This window comes from Netta rufina (genome assembly GCF_964035555.1).
Source record: "Netta rufina genome assembly, chromosome: 4".
In the NCBI taxonomy this organism is placed as follows: domain Eukaryota; kingdom Metazoa; phylum Chordata; class Aves; order Anseriformes; family Anatidae; genus Netta; species Netta rufina.
In genome coordinates, this window is record NC_140127.1 from 35036834 (window position 1) to 35049646 (window position 12813).

General features: G+C 38.7%; 1 protein-coding gene across 2 annotated transcripts in view; it reads left to right on the plus strand.

The window, feature by feature from the left end:
• The window catches only part of SLC10A7 (solute carrier family 10 member 7), a 139107-nt gene that overhangs the window by 101812 nt on the left and 24482 nt on the right, over window positions 1–12813 (plus strand). For both annotated transcript variants that reach the window (XM_084286376.1, XM_084286377.1), the window contains exon 7: window positions 5151–5234. In XM_084286376.1, coding sequence (XP_084142502.1) covers window positions 5151–5234 — 84 coding nt within the window. The remainder of the gene's footprint in view (window positions 1–5150; window positions 5235–12813) is intronic.

Sequence of the window (12813 nt, forward strand, 5' to 3'; positions counted from 1 at the left end):
AGTGGGAAGATCACTGCAGTAACTGACCAAGTACCTGGGTCATTCAGGGTGATGTGTATACTTTTCTGCTGTAACACAGCATACTGCAATGACTGGGTCAAGATAAGGGTTCTGGCAGGAGTCAAAGCAAGGGAGGGTTTAGTTTAGCTGGTCGCTCTTGTTCGCTATCCTTCATTACTGAAGAGGACCCCATCCACATCTTTTCTAAAAGCACATCACTTTCCACTTCTTTTCTGTAACAGGGGTGTCATTCACAGCAGGGCGTAAAGGGCAGGGTGGTCCAAGCAGGCCTCTGAGGCAGCTGAATCTGGACTGGATGAAAGTAACCAGAAGCAGTGACAAGACAGCATTGAAGAAAAAAATTAGAAAGATAGGTCTCGGAGTACTCTGTCCCAAAGGTGGAAAGGAAAAGCTTAAATTTAACATCTCACATAAGAGAGCAGCCAGTGATCCTCCCTGACAGTTCAGTCCTGTTTTCACCCCTACCTTACTTCCTTGTCTGTTCTTAACAAATGGTGAGGCTGAAGTTGGCTTGACAGTGTTTTAGAGTACAAAGACACAATCTGAGGAAACATGTTAATTAGAGGAGAGCACTGGAGGAGTAAGGTCCCAGAGGACAGCTGCCTCTGAAGTGGACTCAATGTGTGCAACACATGTGACACTGGATTATGATTTGGTATGACTGGTGGGAGGTCGGTTTCTTCTGAATCAGTGGCAGTTGTAGACATGGGAACACCCGCTGTGAGACCTGCCCAGTCTGCCAGAAAGATGTGAGTGGAGGGGGCATCTGGCTTGTGCAGGCAGTCAGGCCTGGAAGTGGAATTGTCTCAGTGTTAAGCAAGCAAGGCTTTTGTTTGGTTTTGTTTTTACCACAACCAATTGAGTACATCCTATCAGTTAAGGATAAGCCAAGGTTTTTACCATGAACTCATAAATAAGCCTACTAAATAATCTGATTTTCTGAAAAGTCTGCTGAGAAGGAAAGTCTGAGACTGAATTAGCAAGAATGCTGCAGGTGAGGTTTGAAGTACTGCATGGGGACAGAATTGTCTGAGTTGCTTGGAAAGGTGTCCCTGGAATTCTCTCTTATTACGGCCAGATCCAGCAAATACTTGCAGAAGGCCCAGTCCCTGCTCATGTGAGCTGTCCTTCTGAAATCACTCAGAATAGTTAAGTAAAAAGTGCCTGTTCCTTCCCACAGGAAGGAATACTCAGAATTTATTTATTTATTTATTTATTTATTTATAATATTCAAACAGTTTTATTCAAACAGGTCGGTCTCATTAATAGACTTTTAACTGAAATGCTGCTATCCAGATTAGAACATGACAATCACTTTACAATATTAAACTTCTCTTTAAAATAAGCATAGACAAGGGCTGGCATGACAGTATGCTGGCATGAAAAATTTTGATCACTGGATAAAATGGTATGTCTTATTTCCATTCGAGATTGCAAGCAGATTTTCTCTATACAGCTGTAAATCATCAGCTTGAATCTGTTGATGTTCCTACAGCCATTCTTAACAGGGCTTGTTTATTCCCTGTGATGAAAGTTTTCTATTTAGTCATGGATGTTGTTATAACAAGGAGGGCAGCCAAATAGAAACAGATATTTTAACACAGTGCTAATTTCAGTGCAACGTGGAAGATCTAGGGTTTTTGTTTGTTTGTTTGTTTGTTTGTTTTTGTTTGTTTTGTGTTTTGTTTGTTTCTTGACAGCAAATGCAGTACAGACCTCAGCTTGATCCCACTAAAACCCGAGTAAAGTCATAATTATTCATTCAGACAGAATATTTGAATTTGTAAATGTGTAAAAAGGTTTGATCAACATTACATTGAACTTTGTTTCCTCTGTTCCTAAATGGTCACTGCTCATCCTTATAATGGATGGGACCAGCAGAGCCAAGTTCAAAGTAAGTCTGGAACACAGGCAGCACCTGAGATCCCATGGGACACTTACATTTGTGAGCCTGATGAGTTCGCATACTACAAACACCGAGGCAGTTCTTGGTCAAGTTCTGCATCCGTTATTTGCAGCTCCCTGTGCATGTGCGATTCCTCATGGTTAGCCTCTGGATGTCCAGAGGCTGAGTTAAAAATTCTTTTTCTTCTGGGTGATTGAAAAGTTCCTGCCTTATTTTTTTCTTCAGCTTTTATCTATCTCCTGTGTCTTTCTCTGGGAGTAGATTCAAGATTAAGATGATGCAGGAGTTTTTATAGGCTTGTTGTCTCATGTTCTTACCAAAAAACAAACAGCCCACTGAAGTTATTATCACAATACACAGAAGGGAAGCAGAATTCAGAAATCTGCCTGAGGAATAAATAATGTCAGTGCCGTAGATGGGACAGGGAAGTCTAACACCAGAGCAGTGCAGGAAGGGGACATGGAGCTGAGCAAACATGCTGCTCTTTGCCTGTCTGTTGTGTAGCAGAGTTTTGGGACCCCAGAAAGAAACCAGCTCCACTCTGTTCCAGAAAAATGGAATTCTCAACTACACAACTGAAATGGGATCAAAAATAGTGTGATCGTAGGAGCATCCAGAAGAGGGAGGAGTCATGTTAGAAGCAACAAAACTTGACTTTTTTTGCCAAGAGAATTTATCTTAGGGAAATCAATCTGTGATATGAGTGGTTTCCTTTAGCATCCAACCACAGTAAGTATAATTCAGTTTCTAATTGTGTAAAAATATGTCTCTCTGTATATATACCCAGTGCTACAAATCCATGATAACTTGAAGATGCTGTTTTAGAAGTAATATTTAAAAAATCTGGCAAGACAATTGATGTTTGAACGGTTGCCTTTTTCAGCAGTGTGTTACATTGTTAAACAGCTTTTCATTCTTGACTTAGAAACTGATTAAACACCCACTAAGCATAAAACTTTAAAACAGAGAAGTCCAATCAATGCTTTTATAAAAATGCACAAGAGCCACTGTCAAAGTGTCACAGTTTCGTGAAGCCATGAAGGAATGTGGACTGCTTGGTTAGATTCTCTCCTCTGTGACTCAGGCAGATTTTAAAGTTTAAAAATCTTCACTTTCACTTGAAAAAGCTTCTTTGAATACACAGTAAGTAATGCTTTTAACTCCTCAGCATACAGAAGGAAAAAAAGAGTCCAAATACAGTTTGAAAAACTATGAACCTTTTAAAATTTCAAAAGCTCCTTACAATAATTCAAACATGAGTGCTGTGATGGCATTTTGATGCTCTGCTTTCTGCAAGGAATCATGCAGACAAGCCCCATGTCCCTTGCGAATGAGATACCAGTACTGTCTAACTTCAGGTACTTGTGTGGGTGATCCGAGTCTTCCCCTGGAAGCACTTCTCCCTCTTGCCACCATGGGAATTTAGGCTTTGTAATCTCGGTGCTCTCACTTGCCACCCTGCTCGCAGACTGAAAGCCTCAGCAGTGACATTATCTTCAGCTCCTCTCCAGCCATCTGCTGCACCCTCATCCCTCAGCTGGGGATGGTGGGGCTGTGCACGAAACAGATGAGCTCTAGTTTGTTAAATGGCCAGGCTGAATCTCACCTGGTGCTGCCAGTCAAAGTAACACATAAGAAACAGTCCTACCCTGGGTGTTCTGCCTAGGGCTCTCTACCTAGAGTACATTCAGAACAGGTCTTATCAAAGAAACTGGTGGAGTATGTTTACAGGAGAACAGACTTTGTCTGGTCCCACTCAAAGTCGCATGATTTCCTAGGGTGCTGAAAGGGAATTCAATGCTGTATTTTTTCCCAATTCAGTTGCCACCCATGTACACCAAGAGTCCAGCTTGCATGCACACACAGCCCGACTGGTGTGTACACTGTTCTCCCAGGCAGTACATACAAAGTCTGCAACAGTGATCTACCTGCCCTTTACTCCTCAGATGACTTTCTTTAGATACAGGTTATAGTTTTACATTTCTGAATAAAATGAAGTGCTTCACCATGGGAAACTTCTGTTTTTTTTTTGTCCTGGTCTTTGAATTTCTGAAGAATGTTTTTATGCCAAACCCATTTTTATGGGCATATGTTGATTTTTTCTAGGCAGAGTTATAGGAAGTGACTAGACTGTGTGATCACCTTGTCTATCATGCCTGCAGGTGGCTTTGAAAGGAAGACACATGTCAGAAGTGTAATGTGCTGTCAGAACGTAATTTATGAGACTGATGTCTGTGTGAGAATGTTGTAGGAAATCAACATCATTTAGGAATGATTCTGAATTCTGTTTTCATTTTGAGGATTGTTAAGATGATGTGCAAAATGTAGAATAATGTGGATCTGTGAAATCCTCAGTTTAATATCATTTACCCTCCTCCTGAACCAAGGTTGTCTGAGGAAGCTCTGACAGTGCTGTTTCAGTTGTCTTAGTATATGTTTCTTAATGTATGTTCTATTGCTGTTAAAGATGTATTAAATGAAATTACATGAAACTTTTCAATGATCTAGCATAGAATAATTCCAGTCAGAATGTTAAAAAAATAGTATTTTCCCAAATTTTCCTGAACTAAGTTGCAAAAAAATCCCACTAACGTTGTTTGGTTCGTCTTTCCTTCTTGCGTCTTAAAAAATATAACACACACAGTTCTAGCTTTAAAATAGTAATTAAGAGATCACCTGTCTGAAAACAAAGCCTGTCACTGTCTGGTTGTCATAATGAGAGAATAGCAATATGCCTTCAGTAGATCTCTCTTATTTTAATGTCATTGAAATAAAAACTGAATATCTTCACTATTAACTTTTCTATTATTTTTATTCTGAAAATAATGACACTTTTTTTTTTTTTTTTTTTTGCTTGATATTTGTATAGATGGTACGGTTAGTTGAATTAACTGCTTAGTTAGGAAGACGTTCGCTCCCTGTCTTTTGTAGAGTATCATCCTACAAATGCTTATATGCTTTACTTTGCATATGTGTGTAGTAGGGATTCAAGTAAATGAGTATTTGATGGAACTATCATTCGAGGTTATAAAATAATCAACCAGGGATTGTTTTGCTTTTGTATTGTGGAATACCAAATGCTTTATTGGGACTTAACAATTAAACGTGTGCACATACTTCAAAGTTTTTATGCATAAAATAAAGGCATGTTAGCATGCAATATCTATGTACTTGTAGATACTAAGAAAAAGTTGAATATTAATGGTATGTTTTTATTTTGTAGCTTGGATCATCCTCCTCTGTGCCTTTTACATCTATATTCTCGCAGCTGTTTATGACTGTTGTAGTCCCCCTTATTATTGGACAGGTATGTCTTTTGAATATACATCCTTATTTAAAAAAATAAGATAAAGAAAGCGATCTTAAAGACAGACTGGCAACACTGTGTGCTCCACATAAGAAACAGCCTCAGGATAGTGAAGTCTAATATCAGAGAAAAGATGCTACAGTACTCCCTGGAGCCACATTGATCTTTGTGGAGATTGAGCATCTGTCCCTCACTACCACAAACATACACTACTGCATATAGAGAAGGGAGTTTGTGAACATAAAGCGGGAAAAATGGCAGCCCAGACTGTGAGAAATTCCAGCTCCATACAAATGAGCTTTGAGAATACTATATAGTCCTTTTGTCACATGCCCTTTGCCTGGATGATGAGGGAAGTTCTCCCTGTGTAGTATCTGCTATTAATTACAGGAATCAAAAATTCTCTACCTTAAATATATATATATAAGAGCTAAACAGCCAGAAGTTAAGAAAGAGTAAAATTAAGGCTGCTTGAGCCATTTAGCATATCCTTTATGATAAGGGTGGTAATTGTACAATTGCAAACTATTTTTTCCTACATGACTCCTCCATCGTTTGTAACACTGGATGGAGGGTATTCATGGAATGAGCAGCTGTTCAGTATTTCATTTTTTACGCATTATTCATATTGAAACACAAGGCCTTATTTTTCATGGTGTATGGTTGAAACATTTCACCAAGTGCAAATATACTAATTACAATATAAGGTTTTCTCTAACACTTGTCTGTGGTATATGTTTTTTCAGAAATATTAGTATTATGTCTTTTCTTTCACTTCATGGTGGAAAGTTGCTATATTAAGACCAAAAATCATAAGAAGTGTCCACTATATATTTTTTGGTTTTGCATACCGAAACACCTGGAGCCTAAATCTTTAATACTTGTCAGTATTTATTGTTCCCAGGCATTCAGAATGCATTGAGAGAACATCAGAGGAATATGCCAGTAGTTCCAGAGGAGTACTGTTGCTGTCTCTGGAATCCAGAGTTTTGGTCTGGGGTCAGCAGGAACTTTCTTAATTTTGTAAGCCCAAACCAGGCTTTGAAATGCAAAGCATGGTTAAAATATATAGGTAAATAACATTGGAATCTGTAGTGGAGAACTGAGCAGTAAGCATACAAAACAAATACTCTGAATGATCTTAAATATAAAATCATAAACGTGATGAGACTTAACTGGGAACAGATGTGATTTAGGAGCTTTGAAAAAGACTAAAAGGAAAGAAAATAGAGAATCTTAAAGCTTATGTAACTCAGTTGCATTTTGAATACTTTTTTTTGAATACATTTCAGTAAGAAACAGAAGTATGATTCTCCTTTACAATTGTTCGAAGCAGCATCTGGAAATAAATGATGAACAGAAATAGCTCACTTTCCTCTAAACATAAAGACTTTGTTTTGAAAGTTACTCTGCTTGATTATATCTATTTAGAGGATATGGAAGAGAGGAAATGCTAAGGGTAGCTGTAGATCAGAAATGCCAAGGATAGTTTGCATTGATTGTCTTGATCATGTAGAACTGTACGAAGGTAAACCAACCTGCCCAGATGGGAATAGAAGCCATTTTTGAAGGCAGATATCCAAAAGTAACGAGCAGTAACTCAGGGAAAAACAATAAGCAAGTAAAGCACTAACATCAGGAGGTGCGGGGATATGTCAGATTACTCTTGATCCAGAGGTGGCATGGATCTGCTTTGAATTAAGTGGGAGGCTGTGCATTTCATGTGTGGACCACTGCTCACTCACTCCTGGACTGTTGCACAACGCGTGGTGTAGCAACGTAGCAAAGCTTTGTGAATCACAGGCTGCTCACTCTGGGATTCCAGATGCATTAAGAGATAATGGCCCACAATTCATGAATGACAGTTTCAGCAATTACTTCTAATTTATCATTTCATGCCCTCAATTCCTTACCACGCAGAGCCACGCTGTTCAGCAGCACAGTCAGCACGAGGATGCCCGTTAAGGTTCCCTAGTAGCAAAGAGCTTGATTGGGAAAAACTGAGCTTGGAAGCTGCCTGCTTGGAGGAGGGTTACTGCTCATCACCTTTCCGAACTCAGCTGTGATCAACAGAGGCTTTAAGCTCTCTCCACATCAGTGTAAAACAGAGGAGGCTGCTAAAGGGAGCATTTTCTAAGGGGGTTATTTTCCTTTAAAAAATCTCGCCTCTGGGAAAACCTGTGTTGCCTAAATGCTCGTTTCTTGAGCAGGCTGCAAAGCTGCCTGTTTGAGCAGCCCCCAAGGATATGAGCAAAGCAGATGAGGAGGTGCTTTTACATTTGTTTTGTGGTGGTATTTGCTTTATGGCAAAGCGTATCTAGAGTTTTGGTTGCTTGGCTGACTTGTCAGATTTTTTTTAATGATGGCTGGTAGAAAGAAGTCACGATAGTGTAATCGATGTTTGCTTTCTGCTGTCTCTAACAATTTTTTAGCATGTGGCAAGACTGCCGTTGACAGAAGTCAAACATGCTTTTCTAGCCGCTGACAATTAAATGTGTAAAGGGCTGCAGGTACAGCCTCTGCTCAGGTGGTGACTGCCGTTTGATAGTTAAAAAGAGAACTGGTAAAGAAGGAAGACACTGTGTTATCTGGAAGCCACCGAGGCTCACAGGTTGCTGAGGCATGATCTTCAATGAGGAGGGTTATTCTGTTCTTGGTCAGAGATGTTTGGGGTGTCTGCAGTGGCCTGCATCTGCTGCGTCTATAAATGTGTTTTGGTAGTAGGCAATATGATATTATGCAAGTTGATATGGATAGCACAATATTGCATTTGTATTTACAGAGTTAAAAATAAGATCCCGCTGAGAAGAGGTCTCAAAGAAAGATACAATCGATAGTATTTTATAAAGACCTAATGGGCTATAATCCTTGAACATCTGTAGTGTGTAAGAACTTACTGTGCACCACTCTTGAACACCTCTAAGGGGAATTTGAGAATACTTGTTACTGAATAAACATGCTTAATAGATCGTCGTGGATAAGATTTTTGAATTTCTTCTGGTATCTTAAAGTTCTGATTTTTTTTTTTCTGGGCAGCAGAGTTCTGTAAAGTCTGATGAAGATTGCTGCTGTCCTGAGCTGTCATTTTGCAGAAAAATAATTGTTTCCTTGGTTTTAGGTGTTGGTAATACTTTTAGGCAGCAAAATGTGTGGTTTCATAAAATGTCAAAACGGTTTCTTCCTGACCAGCTCTGAGAATTTGGCTGAAGACTGTTGTTTCTGTGCTTACTTTTGTCTTCTGAAGTGGCAGATAACAGGAACAGCGAAAGCCACTGCAATATTTCCTTTCCCCGTTTTGCAGACTTTCTCCATTCTCTACACCTAAGTGCTTATGACAGACTTATTTTATGTTTTATATTAAAGAGCGATTTATGATTAAATGTTAATGAAATAGAATTTTCACTGTGCTTTCATTATATTCTACTAGTTTGAACATTTTTCAAAGCAGCACACCAAAACCCACTGTTTTCTATGAATAAATAATAAAAAGCTTGTCTGTACATTATCATTCATGCATTCTCTAGTTGCCCCATTGGTAATTTGTCTGCCAGCGTAAAGTGGGCACTTCATATTAAACAGGCCTTAACTAAAGCTAAAATTAATGTTATGATTCTAGTAGTTCTTCTTCCCAAATCTATAAAATGAAGTCAGTTGAACAGAAATCCTAGCTGAACGTAGTCACACTAAAAATCTTGATGTTCTACAAGTAAAGGATTTTAAGTGCCTTCTGCGTCATTGCCCAGAATGTTCCAGAGGAACCCTCTCAGCGTTTTGGAGGTGTGTTTATAAATGCAATTTAAAAAGAGTTCTACGTTGCAATACAAGTTGTCAGTGAAATTGAAGCTAAAAGACTTAGCAATGGATTTATTTTTAAAGAATAAGAAATCAAAAGGGAAGGTCATGTAGCAGTTACTAGTGAGCAGGAGGAACCATTCACCAAACATAATGTTTGTATATTGTGGAGAGGGGAAACAATACTCAAAGAAACTGTCATAAAAAGGGAGCAGTGTCAAATGCTTTTGTTCTTGTAACTTATACAGAAGCAACCCTGCTTTTTCTTCAGACTCTGGGGAGTTGCAGGGAGGAGAGGAGGAGGAAGAATGCCGTCCTGGGAAACAAGTGCTTCTGGAAGCTTGTTGCAGAAAACTGAGGTGGCGGATAAACGTTTGTACCACAGTGCATTCCCTACTGACACTTGACTTAAAGAGGGAACAGAACCTAATCCCTACAGAAATATGAAGAAAGTAACGCACTGCTGTTACAGACTCACTTCACATTTCTTGCCATGTTGCATCTGTTCTTAATGTTTTAAAGCAACAGTTGTAAATTGCTCCAAAATGTGAAAGTTAATTTTCAAAATGGCCTCATATGGGCTTTATAAAGCTTGGTTTGAAGGTGTATACGTGTCAGGAGTTACCTCTTGGCAGTAAATTGATGGGAAAAATGGAATGAAGTAGCTTTTAGAGGAATTTGGTAAGCTGAGGAAAGAAAACAAATAATGTAAATATTTACTTTCCAGATTGCAAAAATAATTTTGTGATTCTCTTTCCTAGCTTCAGAAAAGAAAAACTAAATTAGATTGCATGCTCTAAAATAAGGGCAGATCTGACATCTGTTGATGTCCTAGAAGCTACAGAATGGTGGGTGAGCTGGTACAAAGCTTGGGCCTGTATGAAAACATACAGTAGGTGAGAATGCACACCTGGACACAGGTACTGCTCCAGACAGATGGTCCTGGCAGGGTCTGGCTGCACCGATGTGGGCTCTGCTCTGGAAAAAGGGTCTGTGCATTTGAACTGCAATATGGACCTTGGAGGCATGGAGGGCTATGATATAACATAAATCTGAGAAGTTGCAACTTACCTATATTATTTCTTACAACCCATATAATCTCCCTTCTATCCCAGTATCTAATGCTTCCTAGTGGTTTTCACAATCTCTGCCTTCTTCGTTCACTTTCTTTATTAATTTTTCAGTATATTCCCCCCTTTCATGTTTTCCAGCTTTACTGCAGTAGTTCCCAGTATTCCGTGCAGACTTCTTTCTTAGTTCGCCGTCACTATGTAAGAAGGGTTGCTGAGAAGTCATAGAACTCTTACAGGTATCCTTTGAGCCAAGCTTATAGCTTTTCAAAAGAAAATGTTGCTTTGCAAAATTCTGTTGCTATAAGTAATAGTTAGGAGTGAGTTAGTAATCTTACCTCAAAATACACAGTAAATAAGGTAACTGCGGCATTTAGGGATAGTGATAAATCCAGCATTGGTTCAGCTTGTTTCCATGTGCATTTCAACACAAGGAAGAAGTGGCTTGCATTTCTTTGTTGAATTGTTAAAGCCCAGGTGTTTTGTCCAGGTATTTTGAAGTCCATACCAACAGCTAAAAATCAAGAGGAGCAAAAGTGCAGTAAAAATGTTGTAAATTCTCTTAAAGGCTAAATTAAACCCCAAGAATAGATAAATTCAGAAAAAAACTACTTTGCATAATGATGCAAATACCAAGAGATACTCTTCTAGGAACAGAAAAAGTGGCTTCATAACCATTTCCCCTAGTTCGTCATTTCAGGAGTTTACAAAAAAAAAAAAAAAAAAAAAAAAAAGTTAAAGATCTAGGTAGGTTTTAAAAGATGTACTCTATTACATATGTCAGAGATGGCTCCACTGCATATTTGTTGGTGGGGGGAAAAAAGCTCCTTGCTCTGTTTAGTTCAATTAATAATGAACATTAATGAATTACATTGCTTATTACATTTTTAAAAAAATCTTGCCTGTCCAGCATGTGAGCAGGCAGGTGGAAACAGTCTAACTGTATTTTACTGATGGATTTCTCTAGGTATATAGTGTGGCTTGTGAAGGTATAATAAGATAAGTGAATTGTTTTTCTATAATGTATCTCCTACTACTTTCATGTAAGATTTTTTTAATGGATGAGTCTTATTTACCTGCTTTCCTGGAAGAGCAGATCGTGTTTGTACAGGGCACCTTAAGTGAATTAAGCAGATGAGCAGTTAGCCCATTTGCTTGGGAAGAGTAGTTGAACAAGAAGGTATGGCAGGATACCGAGCAGTCTAGAGGAAAAATACTCTAGATGTAACCACTCTGGTAGAAGAGCTAATTTGAAATGGACATATGACTGTTAATTCATGTATTATTACATTCCGTTGTTGCTGGAAAATAAATTCAGTGCAAGAGGAAATTTTGAGCCTGGAATTGTGCTTCAAAGTGAATTTGAGCCAATGCCTTTTCAAGAACCTTTGGAGGTTACCAGGACCAAGGCAGCAGGAGGTGGTTGCCTGATGGACACATTTTTGTTTAGTTACTACCTAACTTTCATGCTTTTATATTTCACCGTGATTATTTTTCCAACATCTCTGCCCTTTCTCCCGTCCCTTAACAATGCATTTTTTTTTAATTGCATTTCTTATGTGAGGAATTCCCTTTCACTAGGATCCGTGGATTTATTGCATCTAAAGAGTACTGTCCTTTTTGCTCTTTTTCATCAGTGTGCCAGTCTGATGCATCTGTTTTGGATGTCAGTCCTTCACATTTCTGCTCCAGGCTGTGAGTTCATCTGTTCACAGGAATATCACTTCAGACATTTTCTCAAGTGCTTGTCTCTGGTGCTTGTCCTTTTCTTGTCCCCCCTTGTAGTGGTGTTTACTTCAAAATTGTGGGATCTATCATTTCAACTAAGAAGCAGCACCCCAGCATAGTGCTCGAGTCTGGCGTATTTAGTACAGCTCATAACATGCAAAAATCATTGTGGTAGCTCTCTCTGTTTGCAGACAAATGAAGCTTAACATTTCTGTCCAGGCTCCAACTTTACCTAGCAGGTTCTTTATTTAATCATTTCAACCTGTGTTGTTCGTGGCTTTTCAACCTCTATTAGACTTGTTGTCAGTGTGTGCTGTCGCCACAGAGCTGCCAGGTTCCCTGGCTGACTCTGTACTAGTGTGTGTTGTCTGTGTTGTATTTGTGGGATTTGCCAAGATGTGTAGTGAAATAATAAGCTTGTTTTGTTTTGTTTAAGCTCCTATATTTTAACACTGGAAAGTTATAGGGTTAAGAATTAAAAGGCTTTCAAAGTATCCTTGTCCTCAAACAACTCTGCAGGGCATGAATAAGTAACAAATAGATTGTTTTTCAGTCAAAATGAATCAGCTGACATGAGCTTCCCTGTTAAAAAATCTAGTTGAGCTCTTACAAATACCTGTAGGGTTATTTTTTTCTCCTCTTAAATTATATAAGAATTTGGGTTACGTAGAATCAATGATCATAGGCTGAATCCACCTCTGAAATTCTAGATTTTTTTTGAACCTGTGAGAGAATCAAAAGGTATTGGATACAGTGTTAGAGAGGATGGACTTAACGGTGTTTTTACAATCTATGTGTAGCATGACACTGGGTTGATCTGATGATTTTCTAAAGCCACAGTTCAGTTCTTCAGAATCTGATTACATCTTTGTTGTTGTTGTTGTTGTAGTTTTATATAAAGTGCAATAAAAAACCCATAGTGGCAGTTATGCTTGCTCATTCACAACAGTTGCAGACTCAGTGGAGGTGGCTATCTAAAGAAGGTGTCA